General features: G+C 38.0%; 1 protein-coding gene and 1 long non-coding RNA gene across 18 annotated transcripts in view; one reads left to right on the plus strand and one right to left on the minus strand.

Moving 5' to 3' along the window:
• The window catches only part of rimbp2a (RIMS binding protein 2a), an 85482-nt gene extending 67022 nt beyond the window's left edge, over positions 1-18460 (minus strand). For 13 of the 17 annotated variants that reach the window (XM_078955767.1, XM_078955761.1, XM_020707768.3 and 10 more), the window contains exons 1-2: positions 18323-18460; positions 8965-9111 (exon numbers count right to left, since the gene is read on the minus strand). In XM_078955767.1, coding sequence (XP_078811893.1) covers positions 8965-9111; positions 18323-18460 — 285 coding nt within the window. Of the gene's footprint in view, positions 1-8964; positions 9112-15699; positions 15761-18322 lie in introns of all 17 variants that reach the window. The other 4 variants (XM_078955778.1, XM_078955771.1, XM_078955766.1 and 1 more) reach the window with 2 other exon arrangements.
• Positions 15945-21410, plus strand: LOC105355259 (uncharacterized). The gene is made up of 4 exons (XR_909723.4): positions 15945-16083; positions 18274-18340; positions 18425-18583; positions 19941-21410. It is a non-coding gene; the product is annotated as an uncharacterized LOC105355259 (long non-coding RNA).
• Positions 21411-22141: the final 731 nt, after the last annotated feature.

Raw genomic sequence — 22141 nt, forward strand, 5'->3', positions numbered from 1 at the left:
CATTTAGTTACATGTATAAGTTATATCTGGCCCTTTGAGGACAGCCACTATGCTGATGTGGCCCTCTGTGAAAATGAGTTTCACACCCCTGGTCTATCATATCAACACGTACGAAGAACAAGAAAGAAATGTTGCAATAATATGAAATCATACAAATAGAAACACAGTTTATACAGTAAAATCTGTATGGGGCACGGAGATATCCCGCAGGTTATATCAAATTTGAAGACAGCTCTGTGGGCCTGTAGGGTTATCATGTTTATGCATTATGGGCATGCTGCAGGTGACAGGTCGTAGCGAAGACTTAACACGCAAGTGTGAAGTAGGAGAGACACACGGGCGGAGCTACAGGGGGACAGGGGAGACAGCACCCCCACCCCTCCCCCCCACCCCCAGCAACAAGCTTTGACCCCTCACTAGCTCCCCAAATCTTTGCATCAATTTTAGCTATATTATTAATATATTAATATCCATAAGGTCAATGGATCTGATTGAAAGATTCATTTTATTAATAGTGGCCTTCCACTCTACTGATCTCAGTTGCCTCCTTTCCAAAGTCTTCTGCCCCCCTTCCGCACCATCATATAAAATGTTCTAACTATGCCACTGGTAAGACGTAGGCAAAGCCTTACAGGTTTTCCCTTTTTTTAATCTTCCTCAAAGCCTGCAGGGATCCCCTTGGTGCGATTTAAGTGAAAGGTGTACTCTCCTTGCACGTCCCTTGCATGCAACCCAACTGTTAGTTGAGTAGAATAGTTCGTGTGGGTATCCTTCAGGCATTCTACGGGCGCTTACATACCATGTGCACACCCCGTGCTTGCATTTGCTCTGTCAGGGAGGAGGCACCACTGGAGTGGGCGTAGGGGCGCTGTACCACAACATCACTTGTACGTCATAAGTGCATGTACTTACATTATCCTAACAAATACTTCCCAATTGAGATGGACAATGCACTGTAGGCAGGGGGGGAACCTTCTGCCCTGCATTAAAGATAATGTTCTGTGGCTGACCATCCAAAAAAGGAATACTTATGTAAACTCTTATGTACTCTTATATAAGGTTCTATGTTGCTAATAATCAAAAAAGGAGAATGTCTTGATATGTTTTATGATGTTTCTATGACTGACCCCCAAAAGGAATGTTTAATATAAAGTTTTATCCTGTTAAGGGAGGACTCTGTAGAGCATATCCTGACAAGGTTTAGAATTGTATCCTGTTACTGACCCGTAAAAGGAGTGCTCTGTAGAAGATATTCTGACATGTTTATGATGGTATAGGATGAGTCTACGTGCAGGGTGAGCCTGCGGGAAGGGACCGGCCCTCCTTTTCCTCACGCTCATCAAAGAATATAAAAGATAAGGAAGCCCAACTTTATTCAGAGTCTGCTGTGGGTTACGTACGAACGCCCAGCCGGAGTTTTGTTTCAAGCCACTCTATCGGGACTGTTGGCTCTCCAGTCCGTGTGTCACGGTAGGGGCAGATGAAATGTTTTCTGTTGAAACTGCATGGCTTAAACTCCTGTGTTATGTTGTGTGACTGTTTTGAAGCGGGGAATAAAAAGACACATTTTATTCTAGCTTGCAGTCTTTGAGTCATTTGTTTCTGCTCAGTGCCTACCTCCCTCGAACCTGCAAAAAATTATTTCATAAAACATTTTGGCGTCACGAACAGGATTAACAAGTTTGTGGGAGGATACACTGAATAGAAACAATGTTTAAGAGGAAAACCCAGAAAAAATCTGAGGAAAAAGAGGAAGATATTTGTCCAGGATGGACCGGTCCGTGGAAAGAGGTCGCTATGTGCCTGCGGGACGGGGGAGGGCGATCAGAGGACTGGTCCAGTGAGTGTGATGACGGGTCTCCAGCCGCCGTGCTGGCTGCATTACGTCGCATTACTGTTCAGCCGAAAGCTCCGTTGGGAGGGGCTCAGAGGCGCATGTGGATGTGTGCCTGTGCATGGAAAGATCAGTATCACAGGAGAATGCAGCAGGAGACGCAGATGCTGCAGCAAGCAAATGATCTCTCTGCGCAGACAGCAGAGAATTCATTGCTGAAACAAAAAATCATGAAGTTAGAAATAGAGGCTCAAACTCATGCCAGGCTGGCTGAGCGAGCCATCGCTCATGTGTCAAAAGTAAACAGGAGGAAAAATAATAAACCTCCACGCAAGCTCGAGGGGCCTCAAATCAGAGCCTTTATGGCTAAACTCGGAAACGGGGATGATTGGGACCCTGAGAGCTGGGATGGCAACATCTGGGGTGATTCCCATGAAGGAGGAGGATTTTATGAGTGGGGTGACGGAGGGCCCTCGCTTAGGGCTAATCCGGTAATAAGGAGACGCCGTGTAGAGCAACAGGTGCCTCCTTTAATGAGACCATTAACGGACGTTAATGGACATCCTGTTATGGATGAGCACGGACATCAAATGTATGAAGCAGTGCCACAGGATCAACCACAGCCTGTTATAACCAGAACTTTAGAGGACTACACCTCAGAGGAGGTAGCTCATCTGGTCAATCGGCTGAGGAGGAAAGGGGATGAACCTCTTGACCTGTGGATAGTCAGACTGTCGGAGGAGGGCGGTGCTCAAACCGACATAGATGGCACAGATGGATTAAGGTTTACGGGATTGTCTAAAGACACTGCTGTAGACAGTAATTATCGACAACTTATGACGAATCAGGGAGAAGAAATGACTACATTGTTTCAGGCATATGCTCGCGCAATAACTGAGCAGTATGCCATGCCCAGTGATTGGCCTGAGCTGAATAAACCATGGTTAACTATTCGAGAAGGAATCCAAAGGCTAGTACGGTTGTGTGTTAGGGAAGCTCTAACAATTGGAATGATGGATGAAGTGGTCAATATGCCTGTTCCTAAAGCAGTGCGTGATGCTATCATTAAAACTGCGCCAGCGGCATACAAATCTCTGATTTTGACTATAATGCTGGGTTCTCCGCGTGCTACTATGGGAGACATACGATCTATGATGGCTGATGTGGGTTCTCTGGGGAATTGGGAGAGTGAAAACAGGCCTCGACTGGACATGCAGGAGGGGTGTCCTCCATCACGACCAGGGAGAGGGGAGGAGCGTCCTCCTCCACGAAGGGATGGGGGAGGCGGCCCCTCCCGTCGAGATATCTGGTCAGCTTTAGTGAAGGGGGGAGTTCCTGTCTCAGAAATTGATGGGAAACCGACTGCGGAGCTGCGAGAAATGTGCAGGAGAAGGGGGCTGAAAGTCTCATGTGCAGAGTGGGCTGATTTTAAGGGATTTTTACAGTCTCTTACACACTCTCAATCAGTGCAGAGTGATGTCAGCACTAAAGAACGAAAGCAACAGGAGTCAACCTCTGAATCATCAAGCAGTGAGGATGAAGACGAGTCTTATCAGATAGCAAAAGCATCCAAAAAGAAGCAGAAAAAGAAAGAGAAAAAGGGTAAAAATAAAGACAAAAAGAAAAGCCGTCTTTACCCAAATTTGCTGGACCTCCCTAATTTTAATTAGGAATCAGGCCAAGCCCCAGTAATCCGGTCTGTAAAATGGTCCGCTGATGACATTAGACCCCATGTTATGGTAGACATTTATTGGAAAAAATCAATTCAATCAGTGATGGCTTTGATTGATACTGGGGCAGAGGCCACCCTGATATATGGAAACCCTCACAAATTTAAGGGTTCAGCTGTAACATTGACTGGGTTAGGGGGAAGCGTAGTGATGGGTAAAACCGCCACGCTGCCCCTAAAAATTGGAAATATGCCAATAAAACAATACTCAGTTATAATAACACCCATTAAAGAATGGATAATTGGAATGGATGTTTTAGCAGGAATGACTCTGAATTTACAGCAAGGAAAATTTATGTTTGGAGTAAAGAATTTCTGCTGTCGAGCTGTTACGGTGGGACGACTTCAAATGCCACCGTTCCCTATTCCTCAAGCTACTAAATTGGTATGCCTAAAACAATACAGGATACCTGGGGGACATGAAGAAATTAGTGTTACGATCAAAGAGTACCTGGACGCCGGGGTACTGAAACCATGCACTACTGCATGGAACAATCCACTGTGGCCTGTTAGAAAATCTGATGGGTCATGGAGAATGACTGTGGACTACAGGGGAGTGAATAAGCACACGCCCCCATTGATGGCAGCAGTGCCTGACTCAACATTGTTCCTGTAATAGGTACCTGCCAGAAACTGGCCCAACAAAGGACTCATGTGGATGTTACTTGGACTGTGCTCCTGCCACCCATACCTGCCTGCCATGGAGTTCGTCGAAAGCGGGCATGGTATGACACCCTGCTGGGTGGAGCTGGAACTATCCTTGGTCTGTCTAACACTGCGAATACAGAGGCAACTCGCTCTATGCTGTCAAGCGCGGGTCAAGATGCTTCACAGGCCTTCCATTCTGTGGGTGCATGGATGCCAACCACTGTCTTGACCCAACAGCAGGCGGCGAAAGTTTTCTTCGCTCAGTTTGGATGGACTGTGACTGCGGTTAACGAGGCAGCCACGGTGTTGAAAAATGTGACAAAAGCATTGGATATGACGATCTGTAACGTGCAAGGATTACATGCACGTCTACAACAGGACAGATTCAAGAGGATTGTAACAACTAACAATCCTCACGAGTGGAGGAATTTGTGGAATATCTCTGACGGACTATGGTTGCACATACATCCTGAGAAGACCATATGTAATGCTACCGCTTGCACTGTCAGATGGGTGCAAATGAATGTTACTGAACATACGCCAGTATGTAAGTATCATGTTTTGCCTGTCGTAACCCTCACAGGTTATTGGTATGTGATCCTGAAAGGCGACTGGTTTAGTCCACAGACTAATCTTACCTATGACCTTAGTACATGTGATCAGACGGATCAAGGGATGGCCTGTTTAGTGACAAGTAGATATCGAGAACCATGTTTAACCGAAGACACGGCACTATGCGAATGGTATGTAGAAAAACCTTCTGACTTGCTATGGCAGATAGCTCCCCACACTATCTGTATAGCCACAATTAACCCCCATCCGATGTTGCTGTGGACACCTTTTTCTGGATGTTTGAAGAACGTGAATATCTGGAAATGGAAAAATGTGACCTATCAATTGACCAATTTTACTTCAGAATCTCACCTTACCATGTTGCAGTGGAATGTTCTTCACATGCCATGGAAGGTATCCCTGGAGCGATTCATATGCGCACTGAACCGTTCCACGGAGGTCCAAAAGATAATCAATTCTTATAGGTCCAACGTTTCCAGACTCATGATATCCACGGTCATAACAAAGAATAAGGTGGTACATGCCGCTAGAATGGTGGAACAACACTCTGCGCACCACTGGTGGGATATCTTTTCTGGGATGTCTGTAACAGCTCGGACAACCGTTGTGCCTCCCTTGATCATATTAATAGTTATTATCGCTGTTTTGACGCTTTGCAATATCCTAACTTGTGTGTACATTCGTCACGTGCGACGCGAGGTTTCTAAATTGATCTATAATTTGGCTTTCAAATGAAAATTATTCTATCTACCAGAGATGATTCATTTGGAACAGAAAAATATTCTGTCCGCCTTGATCCTTCATGTCAACAGGAAATTTTTGTAGATGATTACTGGATTTCATGTAATTATCGCCGTACCATCAGGCATTTTCCGTCTCGGGTAGATTTACTTGATTTTGTTGTGCATCATATCCAGAATGAATGCTTATATTATTTAGGAGCACGAGAATATCGTTTTATTACTTGGGATTCACATGCCGGGGATGGGAATCATTTCCTTAATTGATGGTCAGCCCCAGACCAAGGGGTGGAATGAGATGGACAATGCACTGTAGGCAGGGGGGGAGCCTTCTGCCCTGCATTAAAGATAATGTTCTGTGGCTGACCATCCAAAAAGGAATACTTATGTAAACTCTTATGTACTCTTATATAAGGTTCTATGTTGCTAATAATCAAAAAAGGAGAATGTCTTGATATGTTTTATGATGTTTCTATGACTGACCCCCAAAAGGAATGTTTAATATAAAGTTTTATCCTGTTAAGGGAGGACTCTGTAGAGCATATCCTGACAATGTTATCTTATCCTGTTATGATTGACCCCCAAAAGGAATGTTTAATATAAAGTTTTATCCTGTTAAGGGAGGACTCTGTAGAGCATATCCTGACAAGGTTTAGAATTGTATCCTGTTACTGACCCGTAAAAGGAGTGCTCTGTAGAAGATATTCTGACATGTTTATGATGGTATAGGATGAGTCTACGTGCAGGGTGAGCCTGCGGGAAGGGACCGGCCCTCCTTTTCCTCACGCTCATCAAAGAATATAAAAGATAAGGAAGCCCAACTTTATTCAGAGTCTGCTGTGGGTTACGTACGAACGCCCAGCCGGAGTTTTGTTTCAAGCCACTCTATCGGGACTGTTGGCTCTCCAGTCCGTGTGTCACGGTAGGGGCAGATGAAATGTTTTCTGTTGAAACTGCATGGCTTAAACTCCTGTGTTATGTTGTGTGACTGTTTTGAAGCGGGGAATAAAAAGACACATTTTATTCTAGCTTGCAGTCTTTGAGTCATTTGTTTCTGCTCAGTGCCTACCTCCCTCGAACCTGCAAAAAATTATTTCATAAAACACCAATACACCTACCGCATACACGACCATAGTACGTTCCATTTTCACAACATCCTTTAAAGTGGCCACAACAGCTTCAAGGGAACACCAACTCACACCTCCTCTCTTCAACTTTGCTATTATTAAAAAGAATTGCACAAAACAATAATGATAATAATAATAAAGCACCAAAAGCAATACATAAAAATACCTTTTTTACATCCAGACACTAAACTGACGTCTGAATTTGCCGCTCTAAAACATGGCAATACGTTTGTAGACCCTCCCACTTCAGCCACAACGTAAAGTAAATTGGTGTTTGGCACATTTCAACATGTTCAATTTTCGCTGCTAAAAACAATGGAAAAATAATGCTTTGCTTTGCAGCTTTAAAAGGTCAACATATATTCGGTATTCAGCAACATATATTCGGTCTCTTTCCCTCTTTTATAACCCTCAGAAAGTTCACCCATACAGACAGAATCTGCTTAGGAGAATGTATGAGTAAAGCAGCTCTCATATCTGAGCTTCACTCAGCCGTACTGATCCCACAGCTAAATCTGTCTCTGTCTAAATGACTATGATGCAGTGTGTGAAAGTGAAGGAGTCACATGAGAAAGTCTATCAAGATTCCGACATGGAAACAGCACCTCAATTTTTTTTTTTTAAATGAAACCATTACTGTCTAATGTGTGAATACCGGTACATAGAAATAGAAAAGAAAGTTGTTGTTATGCAGGATAACAACGATGGCTGAAGCTTTTTTGAAGCTTCAACTGACAACTCTATCATTCTCGACGATAATGTGAACAGAAAAGACGGTTATAATACATCTGTTTGCAAAACAAGATTAAATGTAGGTGACAAACAGACCAAACTTGCTTGTAAATGTTTATAGAGGCACACTTTTGCACTCAGACATGACACTGTTATGTTAACGTTTTTTCTAAAAATAATGTCAGCCTATTGAGGCTTGCAGCAGCAATTACCTGCTTTTAGTTTCTCCCTATGTCAACACACTTGCACGCACTGGGTTGCTACGATGACAGCTCGCACACCTTGCCATCAGAGACACCTGGAGGAGGACAGCTTTGCTAAATAAACAAACACATGCAAGCTCATACTGGGCAAACAAAGCCATCCTCTGCGCGGCATGAATACACTGGAAAACTGGCACCGATCCTCATGCTCTGCTTATTTATACAACACTTTGTTTTTGGCTAGCATGTCTATATAATGAAGACTGATCAGATTGGAGCGTAATGTGCATGCACAAATGCATATGAGTCAACCCACAATAGTGCTTGAGAAAATTTGACTTTGAGGCAGTTTCTGGAGTATATAATGTATAAATGAATGCAGCTAAAATCTTGTTAAAAAGTTATTCATTCTTGCTGTATGACATCACAACCAGCTCCCACGATATTTGCAACATCGCTGCTAACTTGTTTTATCTATTGGCTTTGCTCTTATTTCTCCATTTTGCTATTTGTTTTGTAATTTGTAATTGTAATTTAATCATTTTATATGGGAGGGGGGCAAAAGACTTTCGAATGGGAAAGGCAAATGAGAACAGCAGAGTGAAAGGCCATTACAAACGAAAGGATCAAAAATGTACACTTAAAACTTTTTAATGTTGTTATTGTTGTTATTGCTGTATTAAACAGCAGGTTTTTTGCAATGCAAATCAGTTGCAAACCATAAAAAAAAATTGTGTATAGATTATTGAAAGCTCACATGGGCCGGCATACACAATATAGGGGCGTGGCAAATAAGATTTCACTTGAAAACAGTACATTTTGCAACGCTTAAAGAAGCTTGTATTGATAATTTCTCAATCTTTGACAACAACAAAAAAACACTAACATTGACTCACTTCAAAATTGAGTGGGCAAATCAGGGAGCAAAGCTTTTTGCAGTGGGGGCAGCTTCCCCCCCAGGTCCCCCGTAGCTCCGCCTCAGTCATATTGTAAAATAAGTTTAAATTTGTGACTGGATACTACATGTCAATACAAAAACTACCTAGCCAACTCTAATAAGAACTACTTTTAAATTGCAACAGAATAAGAAAACACAAGAAAAAGGGCATTCTAGCCCAATTGTGTCAACCCAGACATATGTAAGACTAACTTGCAAAATGCCATTAAATCAACAATTTAGCATCACCTTGAACTGAAAAAACACTGAAGAATATTTTTTTTACGTAATTGAAAACATATTCAGGCATGAAGGGGTTAAAAACCATGCAAATGTATCAATGCACTATTTAACTCTAGAGTCCAAACATTAGTTGGACTCCAAGTTGTAGCCAAAAGATGAAGACAGATGTTTGCAGTTGTGTGAGAAGAGGAAGTTTACCAGTTTCCTGTAATGCTGTTTCTCCTGGCAAAGTGTAGCCAGGTGATGCTTTAAAGCTCGGTTTTTCTCCTCCAGCATTCGGAAGCGGTTCACACTGTAGGCTGTTGAATGTCCTGCAGCCTGATGTGGTGAAACCTCATGCTTTAACTGAAAGACAATGGAATAAAACGTCTAATTGTATTCTGATAAAAATTGTATTTCATTTGATTTAAAGCTGCACTCCGATCATCTTTTGATGTATTTTAAAAAGTGTATACCAGTGGTCTTTTATTTATGATTATGCCATGTTTAGGCCAATTTCTAGGACATAGATTCTGTAGAGCTGCAGTAGTTAATCAGAAATTTGCCGTTTCAGTTGTGGACGGGACCATTTGTGTGGCGTAAGTCTGCCTTTTACTTCCAATCATCTGTCGCGTTTACTGCCCAGCATTTACTAGCAAAGAAAACAGACATACATGGATCTATTTGTTTAATCTGTCTCAAGTGGATGCATCAGACTGGAGAGGGGAGAAGGGTGCTTGTGGCCCGCCCAGCATATTTTCTATGTCACAAATTCTTCTTTTTGTCTGCTCCTGATTCACAAGGATTTCAATAAAAAAAATACTCAGAAAAGGTACAAGACCCAAAGATAGAGACAAGCACTGTTTAAAAACACCCAAAACACATTCAGCAATGTGGGTCTTTAATTGATTTATTGGTTAATTTCAAGCATAGAAAATGGTGGAATGATACAATAAAAAAGTTACAAAACCAATACATTTCAGTTCTATATTAATTCATTGTAAATAATCCATATTTATCTACAAATACATTAAATTTTTTTGGAATAACTTAATAACATCATGTATAATACGCAATATGTCAACAAGGAGAAACACAAATGATTGTTTATACCAAACATACAAGAACTGCTTTACAGGTCTTTACCATGTTCTATGTGAGAATTCCAAAATTATTATATAGATACCACCAAAACATACGCTTTAATTTATGTAAATAGATTTTTTTTTAAAGAATTGCTCAAACACTAGCTTTACAAACGTAAACTTTCGGTCTGGACAAAATAGAGGCTGTAATTTTTTTCTTTCCTAACTTTAAATGAGACACATGTTACAGTCATTTCTGCTTATGCACCTCCATTTCTTGGGTGCAGTCAGAAACAGGATTAAAAAGCCTAAAAGAGAAGCTGCTGCTGCCACAGGTTTTCAGCCGCAGTAGGATTGACCAGCTTTTGCTGCTGCGAAAATTCCTCGATAGGGAAGGAATATCCTTAGAAACTGACAGTTCACTTGCTTAAACCCGGAGTGGAAATTACTCTCCATATCTCTAACAAGCAGGCTGCACGCTGTTATTTAGGCCTGTGAATAGTTTCTTCTTTTGTCGATTTAGCCCTCCCTCCATAAAACATCTGGAGAATTTAACATTTTTTTCCAGTTGTGTTCAGACCAGATCTTGCAAATTTACAATAATTTCAAGGTTAGAAATGACATGGCTGCTCGATTGAGGAAAACTGAAGATGCGATCCAAGTTTACTAAAGTGAAATACTCTGCCACGACAGGAAGGAGGATTTTTCCTTTGGTTTTTCCACTGAAGAATTATCTTTTGTGTCGGTCTAAAAACTGGTTTTACGCTTTGCTACAGCCGCTTCATTAGGACAAACATAAAAATATGAAATTGAAATCTGGTGAGGAGCTTTAATCTAACGCCACCAAAGGGGCACATTCTGTTTGGTTTTCTAAAAAGGGCTTTCACTGCAGCCAGTGCAGGATTTTCTTTTGCTGTCGCTGCTATAAAAGAAGAACATTAAAACCCTTTATAAACAAAGCTTTTGGCTGAGGAGGTCTGAAGTCTTTGCTGTATTTCAATTCTTGCATCTTCTCAAAACACTTTTCTTTCAGTATTCATTTACATAGACTACATTAAGACCAAAAAAATGAAACCCTATTATTCTTCTTAAGCACATTGGTGTCAGTCTGTCTAACATATGTCTCTGAGGGCTATGGAAATAGCTTTAATAAATCAGTTAGCAACGCTGCCAGGAGGTATTGTATAGGGCTTACAAAGAAGACAGTGAGTCAGATGGACAGTACCTGGAAAACAACACAGAAAATTAAAACCATTTCTCCTGACAGGAAAATAAATAGACTTTGTATCCCAGCAGAGAAAGGAGACAAAAGTTTCTCAAAACAAATTACAGAACAAAATTTCAAGTGAGAAACCAATTAGGAGAATGAAGCTGCCAGAATTCTACACAGCTTCACCTCCAAATCAGAAAGTCATAATCATGACAAGCAATGCAATTTATTTGGTACGAGAAATGTTGTCATCTGCCTCCCATAAATTCTCATACAACGGTCTGTAGAAACTAGATTAGTCCTTATGTGATGTTACTATAGATCCTTTTTAATAGAAATTATGTTTTTTACATGCTCTTGTGGCATTTTTCTAATAATGGGGGACTTCTATAAAGAAAATTAAGCTTAAAATTGCATTTCTGAGTATTCTTTATATTCCAATTGTTGTGAATCAGGAGCAGATGCAAAAATGCTGATGGACAAAGATCGTATCTGTGATGTCAAAACTACAACAAGGAGGGGAGGGGGGGCGGGGTTGCTCCATGGCTACTACTGTGGCTCTGCAGAAACTGTCCTAGAAATTGGAAAGGTTTCTTGATTTTTGGTCAAAACATGATCATGATTAAAAGACCACTGGAAATGCTTTGGAAATAGATCTGAAGATGTTTGGAGATGGACTTTAGATTACAAGAGTCCACACGTGTATATAAAAAAGTTTGAGAGTTTGGCAACATACGTATACAAAAAATGGTTGCAAAAAAACATTTGTAAAAACGAATAAGAATTGGTACACACATCCAAAAAATCTTTCAAATATTTTTATGAGGTCCTCACAATATACACAAGCACAAGTGTATTTTCTACAACCACGCTCTATTGACTGTACTTATTGCTTCATTTTCTAGGTTATAAACTAATGAATGAAAAAAATTAAATTTTTTTGCTGATTTAAATGCGTGGAAAATATTTTATAGCTGCAAATTAAGTTTGAGAGCAATCTAACTTTAACTAACTCTAACTTTTTTTTGTATATATTTTATTTTGTTATTGTGAATATTATTATTATTATTATTATTATTATTATTGTTATTATTAGTAGTAGTAGTATTTAATGTTTATTTATTTATTTATTTATTATGAATCTCATTTTTGATAACAATTTCAATAATAATTGTAATTATAATTTTAAATAATTTAATATTCTTAATAATTTAATATGAATTTCATTTTTATGTCCTTTTTTGATGTTATATAAATTATTTCTGAATGTCGTTTTTTGCTGCCACAGATAGAAATTAATTAATTTCCCCATTGTGGGATTAATAAAGTCATCATCATCATCATCATCATCAACTAAAACATGAAGCTGCAGGTCAAAACTGTAAAGACCTGACGTTTGCTGTTTACTACATTGTCCAAAGATGTATTTTTAAATACAATGTAAGACATAATATAAGATATATTATATCAAAGTTGTTTAAAATTATATCTGCTACAAATACGTAGTTCAGATTGGACAAGAAATTTTCATTAAAAAGCGACTTTGGAGATGCAGCAGCAGCAATAGCTTTTAAACAAATTAATAGTCACTGTTATCAACATTTATAATGACTTTTATAAGGAAACATTGCCAGCGTTTATGCAATTACTCAGCAGATTCTGTATCTACGCCTAAATAGAGTGCTTGAATGGGCACAGTAATCACTCGCCATGATAAAAGACTATGAACAATTGTGAATCCAGTCCATTAAAGCCAACACCTAGATCTTTTTATTCAGCTATTAGAGTCATCTTCTGCTTTTCAGATGTGTTTTTGGTTACAGTTAATATTGTAATTGGGCTGCATCGTCTGACCCTGTTAGAGTTAAAATAGATGTTTTCTGTTTAATATACTGTAAAAATGTGAGATCCAGATTGGAAGCAATCTGTGTGCATGTCATTATAGAGTGAATATCCTCTTTAGGGGGTTTTAAACTACTGTTTGCGGCTCCTCCTTGCTGAACTCCTATATTAAATGTCATTTTTATTCACTGGATGTTGTAGAAAGGCTTCTGAGTTTGAGTAGAAGGTTTAATTAATTGAATATTTACAATAAATTAAGTTGTGTCAATTGAAATAAAGGACCTGTGTTTCCAGCTTTTTTACAAAACAATAATTCTGCAATTATTTTAAGGGACACAGTGAAATGTTGAAGGTTATTTCTGTCTTCCAGTCTTATTAAACCCTCTGAGGGCGGTTATAGCCTTGGTTATTTGCTTGGTTGACATTTTGACTGCATCTTTTTTGAGCTAAGGCGCATAGAAAAAAACAGATATAAGGGAATTTTTTGTTTTCAAGACTAGAATGTATTTGTTTAATGATATTCTTTACATAAGTTTTGCTAAAACTTTTCCTCCTAAAAGGTCATTGTTCTGTGCTACACTACTTGATGGCTTTAAAATTGTCATACACTGCCACAGTCTTATTTTGTCAGTCTTTGTTTTCATCTTTAAATAAGAAAACCATCAATCTGCTGTGTAAATGCACAAGTTGACAGAGAAAGACCGTTCTAAAGTATTATTGTCTAAATAAAAAGAGGAAGCTGGAATGTCAAAGCTGCAATACTTTAACCCCCTAAAACCCACTATCACAAATTTGACAGAAAATTCAAATAAATCATTAAAAGAAAAAGTCATGTTTTGTAATAAAATATTACATTTAGCTACAAAATTTGTTTCAATAAAGACAAACATTTGCTGTTTAGTTTATGTTGCAGACTTTTTAGATAAATCATATAACATTACACTGCTTAGAAATCCCACTGAATCTACTTTTATTTTTTGTTAATGTATCATTTTATCTTTATGAAATTACAATTTTATTTTTAAAAAAGCTTGACTTTTTTACTATTGCGATTATACATTTACGATTTCATACTTGTCAAATGTTGACTTACTTCTAATCGTACAACTTTATTATCAAATTTATTTTATGGGGGACCCAGTATTTTGTTGTAAGCTAACCATTTTTTAATTCATATTTTATCAAACAGATTTTTTAAATCATAAATTTACAATTTGATTCTTGCAAAATGCTGACTTTATTAGGCTATAATTGTAAAACTTTATCCTCATAAAATGTTGACTTTTTTTCTCATAATTTCACAACTTCATTCTGTTTTTTATGATGACCCTAATCTCTCATGGTCATTCTCGTCATAAAGTTTTAAAATTAGCTAAACTTTTTCCCGCCAAAAGTGTTTTGTTTTTATTTTCCGGAGGCAGCCGTTTGAAATTAGCAGGAAAAGTCCTTCTATTGCACCTAGTGGAATTATGATGAACTATAGGGAAAAAAACATGGACCAAGTTATGGGTTTTTTAAGTAAAGTTTGGCTCATGCTAATAAGAAGGGGTCTCAGTAATGCCTGTATCAAATATGAGACGAATTCGTATATATGATTACCAGGTGCAAATGTCTTTTTAAAAGGTATTAGTGCAAATGAATTGCTTATGAAGGGGGGAAAAAATTCCATTTCTTTATTTTCAATAAAGTTAAATTACATTGTTCTTTTATAATAAAATACATTATTAAAAATATTACATTGAATCATCAATTGTTAACAGTATTTGAATATCCCTCAATGTAACTTTGTAAATGATCCTTTCAAAATAAATCAGTCTGGTTTTAAGTCTTTTTTGATTTTCTGTTTACTGGTGATTTAAATGGATCATTCCACTGTCTGAGAATCAATTTCGATGTGACATTTTAGTGTAAACCAGCCATGAGCGTTTAATGTTATTTAGGCTGGCTGATTACCAAAGGTGTTGCAGTGAGTGCCCCGCTCAGAAGGAAGTCGGCAGTACAGCAGCAGTAACTGCTCCTAAGGGCACGCTGGTCGGTGTACTTAACTTCTGTGACATTTCCCAAAGCCCTCTGAGACTCACATGAGTTCATCTCTTCCAAGGGAAAGGAAGATGCGCAAGAGCAAAACACTAATCAAGCCACAACTGCAACTCCTGGAGCAATTCACACCAAAATCATCCTTTTTCTTCAAAAAACAACACAAAATTCAGCATTACAACAACCTTAAATGAACTTAACTGTAAGGAATCTGACCTGCACAAAAGTTAGAGTGGTTAAACTGTCGGTGGAATTATTATTTAAAGCTGATTAATTCCAGTAACTGTAAGGGGTTACAACATATACTTGTGTAATAAGTTTTTTTTTAATGGCTATTACTAACTATTTTAGCATTTAAAAGCCTAGAATTAAAAGTATAAACATTTATTCCATCATAACTGACAAAATTAGTATTTAACTTTAAAAATAAAATTTAAAATTATGTCCCCGTTGTTTTTTAAAAGGATAGAAAAAACAGCATGGAATCCTTGATTTTTCCCACAAATAGTTTCAATTTTACTACAAATAAGACAATTTACATAAAGTCATATTGCCCTCTAGTGTGTGAGTGACACACTTACATGACTCCCACTTAAATATGCAGCTTCACAGCCAAGTTGTAACTGATTTTTAACTTTATTTTAAAACAACAACAAAATTTTGAAACAATCCATAGGGTTATGTAAGGCTGACTACGTCTTGCTGGGTTTCATTTGAATTTCTGTAACAGCAATTAGTTAAAAAAAATGTTGATACTTGCAGGTGCAGCAAAGGCCCTACCTGCAAAGCAGCTCCCTCCTTGTCCCAAAATGACCGTCCTGGCTTATCTTCACATCACTTACTGGCAGATAAAGCAGAGGCAATAAGTCCATGCACATGCATGCGTGTCACTGATGCACGAGAGCGCAGTGAGCATCCCTGCAGCTTTGACAGCTTTACTTGGCTGCGACTGGCTGGGTTTACTTAATAGTTGGACCAAAAAGTGTTACCTAGTAGCAGGCGCTTGCGCTCACGCACACTTCCCCAAACTCGCGACTGAATGCATTAGCTGCTCTGCTTCATCCCTCTGTGAGCCCGCCTCCGTTCCCCAGTCCCCATCCGTGATTACTCCGTGCTCGGCTTACAAAGGACGCTATCACACATGACAGCCTCCATTTAAATGGGGTGAGTAAATCTGCTGAGCAGTGCTGTGTAATTCATTATTACATCATAGGTGAGATTTTGGGTTTTTTCCCACGTTGGATTCAGTTCCAAACCAGAAATAGGTGCAGCATCACCTTCTGATCTTTGCTTCCTCCACAGTACGATAAAGTTAATTTAGATACGTATTTCCTATTTGGCGTGATCCTTAAGTCATTTTACAGATTTCGAATGAGATCTGGGGATATTCCATCGCCCTCACTAAAGCTGTAGGAGGGCTCAACTAAATCTGCATGGGGGGTTTTGGTAAAGATGCACCAGCAGCACTATTTTGTATATCTGCAAAGGCTCAGGACGGATGAGAGGGCAGCAAGAAAAAGACATCAAGTGTGCATGAATGAGAAAAGGAAGCAGAATGTACTTTCTGTTCTTTTCTGTTGCCAAGCAACACTTGCTCACTGTCTGCTGCCATCTTTACAGCATTACTTGCAGCGAATGGGTTCACAGGCCTGACACCAAGCCCAGAGAGACAGATGGAAACGGGAAATAATGCCCTCCTAAAAAAGACAAATTTCTGACACACGTTTTCACTTAACCCGCCTGGATTGTGTCCTAGAATGAACTTTATAAAGGAAAGCTCATCTTTCATCTAGTTTTATGGTATGACTTAACCCACGGTGATGGGAAGAAGCAGATCTATAGCTGATCATGATGAACAACAACATCGACAGTCTCTTCTCAGCAACAAGAAGAAAATATAGGAAGAGGAAACAAAATAGTCCGTGATAAAATATTAAAACAAAGAGACAATTTATTCTAAACGGTTCCTTAAACAAGAACTACAGTTTCAGTGTGCCCCAAGGCCAAAGATCTGATATAATTATGAAGATTATGTGGCTATCACAAATGAGATCTGGATTTGACGGCCTCTTGAGAAAGGTTGTTATCTCTAAAAACTGCTCTTCTGAGGCCTATCATGGCTGTTCACTCCACCAGGATGTGTTTATCAGAAGCCGTCTAATCTGGAATTAAGGACTACAAATGCTCTAACCCATGTGTTTTAGCTGTAACAAACATTATAATATTACACAATAATAATCAATGAAATATGTTCTCCCATTTGCAGCTATTAACCCTCTGGCATATTTCTTCTTAAGTTCTCATTCTAATAACCAAAGAAAAGACTTATATTATAAACATCTTACATGGTCGCTGTATAATCATTTAAAAAAATATATATTTTCTGTATAAACCTGTTTTAAACAACTGAAAAATATTTAAATAAACAAAATACTCATCTTTAACCATATTTTTTAATTGAGTTGCATTGTTTAAATGATTACTTTCTACAATGTTTAGACTGAATTTGTTGTGTCCCAAATGATGGTCTGTGACCTGAGGCTCTGGAGCCGCATGGGCCTCTTTGGTTAAAGAAAAATATAAGGGTTTTGATATATAAAATGAACTTTAAAGTCAAGAGTAAATAAGTAAGTGGTAAAGTAATAAATTTGTAATGTATTCAACTCATTCAAAAACAATTGAAGGGCAGTACAATATCACTCCTAAAATATTTTTGACAGATTTTGTGCACCGTGTAGCACAGAAAACCAACTGAGAGGTCACTAAACACAACCAGAATTCCTACTTTTAGGATACCGGATTTCTATTTTTGAACAAGTTAAAGGATTTTAAATGTGGCCTATGGTTAGACAAATAGAAAAATAAATGTAGGTTAACTTAATTAGTTCTGATTTAATTTTGATTAGTTGGTTTTACAAATTTCTGGACACGATGTACCACAAATGGTAAAACAAACTTTTTCTTTTTGTTTTTATTTACTGCTGACATTACACTACCTATTACTGCATTGACATAACCCTAAGTAATACAGGATGTCTTTTATTTTGAAAGAACGTCCTGTGAACCTCTGTCAAAAGGTATAAACAATTTTTTAAACAATTTTCTCCCTATGTTTTTATTTATGCCAAAAAATGTTAATTGTATTCTAATAGTGACAATAACATAAATACAAATCTGTGTCTCATTTTTCGAGACTAATAGAAACAATAGAAACAAAACTACTGCTGTTTCTATTATGTAGCATGTACTTATATTTAGCACTTTAAATTCCATGTTTAGGCAAAATCCTATTTCTTTCAACTAAAGATCGAGGCCAACATCCCATCAGTACGTTTTTTTCCTTGCATGTAACAGGAGTGGAAGGGACACAGAACTACATGTAAAGGATGTGGGATAACCTTACCTTTCCCTTTGTGTACAGGTGAGGCTGGTGTTTGTTTCTTGCTGCCATCAAAGCCAGTTGTCTTTGGATCCACTGTAACTCCATCTGCGATTTCCTCAACAGATCTTCCACATTAGCCCCGGATGTGTGTTCCTTCATTGTCACCTGTAAAACAACCAAGAGACGGTGCTGATGGACATCTCGGTCCAAAACCACACCTTTGAAAAGAAGACTGATGAGCTTTTTAACTAACTATGTGAGACGAAAGAATAGCCATGTAATGTAGGTGCAGCCAAACAGATCACTTTTCTGAATATAACCTTTTTTATATAAATGTTTCATTTTTATGAAACTTTTTTTAACGATTCATTGTAAACATTTTCTTCTATGACTATGAATGATTATATTTATAACAATCCTCAAAAAAGCTCCAGAATTGAATTACTGCTTTGAACTCAGTAAAATGGATAGAAAAAACCTTCATAATAAAAGCATTTATTCAATTACAGACTTTTATTCTGTAGACATTTTTTTTTGCTTATGAACTGATTTTTACTGATTTAATTTAATACAAAGTATTGGCATTCAAATGTAAATGCAGGTAATTTTATTTATACTTTGGGGACATTAAAAATGAAGCATTTAGACAAGATTACATTTAAATTTACTCTTTTATTGTTTGACATGTAAACAATTTAGTACGAACAAGCATCAAAGAGTTAAATTGTCTTGCTAATGCATCCCTTTTGTTTATTTTGAACTTCCAATTAATATATAGTTGAGTTATAGTTTTAAGTATAAAAAGACCAATTTAAGGCTTAACGCTATAGTCAGATTAAAGAGCCGTTAAACGTTCATAAGGAAAAAATTTTAATGTTTTTTTGCTTTATTTCACTTCTAATCATCACTTTCCCAAGGCTTTCTTTGCAGGCATGTGGATAGATATCTGTTATGAGGCAAAGAGCGCTCCTCTCAGTTATGTAAGAGGGGATTACTTTATCACAGCAACATGGTGACAGGGGGAGCATGGGAAAAAAGCATCGGTCTTTATCAGCAGGCAGTAAATCCCGATCTACCTTGACCTGACCTGTAAGTACAGACAGCAACTCTGTACTTACAGTCTCCATGGGAAACCAGCAGCACATTTAAAATTAAGAACTGCGGCATAAAACATCCTTCAGTTTTGGATGGAAAAGTGTGACATACATATTTAGGTAAACAACACTAGATCGTAAAGAAATTACATATTTTTATTCGGGGTGTAGAAAAAAAATCGGTGTTGCGATACAAGATGATTTTTTATTTAATAATTTATGAGCCTCCTTCAGTGTACCAAACTGAAACCCTGTGCCACATTGCTGCCAACACCATATAAAAATGCAGATTGGGGCGCTTTTCTAGTGGGTTCCAGATGAGAACTAGTGAGATGTATTACGATACATATCCTATCATGAGACGCCTATCGCGATACATACTGTATTGCCATACTCTTGCTAATACACAACCTTACTTTTTATAAATTTTCAAAAAAGAGATAAAATAAACTTTTATTTTGAAAAAAATGATTATTTAAAAGACGGGTCTTAAATGTCAGCCAGATTTTTTTGGTGCTGATTCACCTTGCTCTGTTTCCTCATAGCAGGGAGGAGGGCAGACACCAAAATCATCTCAACACAATCCTCGGGAGTCCCAAACAAAAATGACCACAACCTGCCAAGATCTCTGAATTCTCTGGGATGCTGCAGTGCTGCGAGAAAAGACATGTGCACCTGCGTCATTTCTACATTATATTGCTGTCAACCCATTTGCTGATCCAGTTTGCCCATCCTTTGAATAAGATGACATACTTCTGCTTCAGATTAAAGAATTATTTAAGGGGGATCAGACCAACACTGTTCTTTGTTTTTCCAATTGACCTCATTTTTCTTTTTAGAATGAAAATATTTCTGAGGATGTAAAATTCATCATATGGCTTCTCTTATCAAAAAGTAGTGTATTTAAGTGTAGTACAAACATACTAAATCTATACTATAAGTGAGGCAGAATACTTGAAGTTTACTTTTTATCAGCGGTGAAGCTAGAACCTTTTAAATGGATGTGGGAGGGAGGCAGCAGACTTTAAAAGGGTGTCAGATCAGGCCATGTTATTTCAATTTAATTAAATGTTATGTTAATTTGATGTTACTTTCATTTTAATTGTTACTTTTCCCATCATTGAAGAAGCTCGTGTTTATGATCTCTTAATCTTTCTCAATAATGAACTTATATTGGCTCAAAAATGGGAAGGGGCGCTTCTGGTTTTGGGTGGGGTTAAAACTTAAAATGTTCCAATTTAGTCTGAAGAAATTTTCAGTTAGTATGCTTTCTACACTGCATGTCTATAGTACACTTAGAATACCTAAACCGAATTATACTTAAAATAAACTTTTGCAAGGGGTTGTGAGGGTCTCTGAAAAATACTCTAATTTGAAACTCTTGGTGATTTGAACACTTTCTTGGAATAAAAAAATGTCTTAAAAGGAATGTAACACAAAACGTGCACTTCACAAAACACGCAATTTGCAGATTTTTTAATTTTGCAATTTATTTCTATAATCTTTCTTATAAATCTTTATATTTATCTATATTGATAGAGATTTTTGTACCATTTGGTCAATAACTCCTCCAGCCGTCTGCCTTTGCATTTTTAGGTTTGTGAGCTACTTAAACGTTCCTGGCATGGAGTTGGTCAAGTTTGAGCTCATCTAGAACAGTCTAAATGTGAAGCGGCTGCACTTACCCTGAAAAAAGATGATCTTCAGTTTCTTAAGCAGAGATCTTCTGTCCTGCCTGGCCCCTCACTTTACCAGTCCAACCCCCTAAAATCAAACACTCACTGTAAAACACTTGGATTGAGGTTAGAATAAATGATCTTCATGGATTCAAGGGAAAAAGGCTTGGCCGATTGTTGATACGTTTCCCGAAAAAGCTCCCGCATGAGGATCTTTGCTCTTTCTGATGAAGAAGTCAGCAATGATTCAGAGTTTCTGTCGCTGCGCTCTGGTACGCAGGGATACAGGCTGTGAGGCCATATGGTGCACTTAACAAGAGGATGAAGAGGGAGCAGCAAGCAAAATAAAAAAATAAAAAAAAAGGATTTATGACTAAGCTTTCACCCGTTCACAATAATGTTTATCCAACCAAACTGTCTAAATAGGGTTAAAAAAATAAATAAATATAACAATGCATCAAAAATTGTTGCTCATTATGATTTCCAAACTTTTTTTAAGATTGTGCATGTGTTTTCACTCATTACTTATATTAAAAATCAATTTACACAACACTTAATAACATTACAGATATTATAACCATGAATTTTTATTTAAATTAACATTTTTCTATGTAAAAAGCTAATAGGATTCGTGTCTCCCTCAAACCATTTGCACAGGCCCAGCAGGAAGTGGCTGTCTCACTGTGCAGGTGGATCACCAACTTCCTGGCGGTTCATCAAAGCTGGTCTGACTCCGTCATAGGTCCCTTTCCCCTTCTCTTGGTGTAGGTCAGGGGTCTGCAACCTTTGGCAGTAAAAGCCATTTGGGCCACAAAGTAGGAGGTAGGAGCCACAAAGTCCTATTTAAAAATGTGATACTGCTTTGTGTTCATTTAGTTGTTACTTATATTCTTCTCTTTTTCCTGACATAGCCCTGCATTTTATCCGGGCCAGGGACCGGCACAGGGAGACCCAGAATCAGGCCCCCTTGTGGCTACATAGGGTCTCTGACTTGTAGTAGGGGTGTAAAAAACTTTACGGTTTATCTACTGTTCAAGGAGAACCTAATTTAAATTAGATCTATGCTTTAA

The sequence above is a fragment of the Oryzias latipes genome, chromosome 12 (genome assembly GCF_053564925.1).
Source record: "Oryzias latipes strain Hd-rR chromosome 12, Olatipes_Hd-rR_3.1".
Taxonomy (NCBI): Eukaryota; Metazoa; Chordata; class Actinopteri; order Beloniformes; family Adrianichthyidae; genus Oryzias; species Oryzias latipes.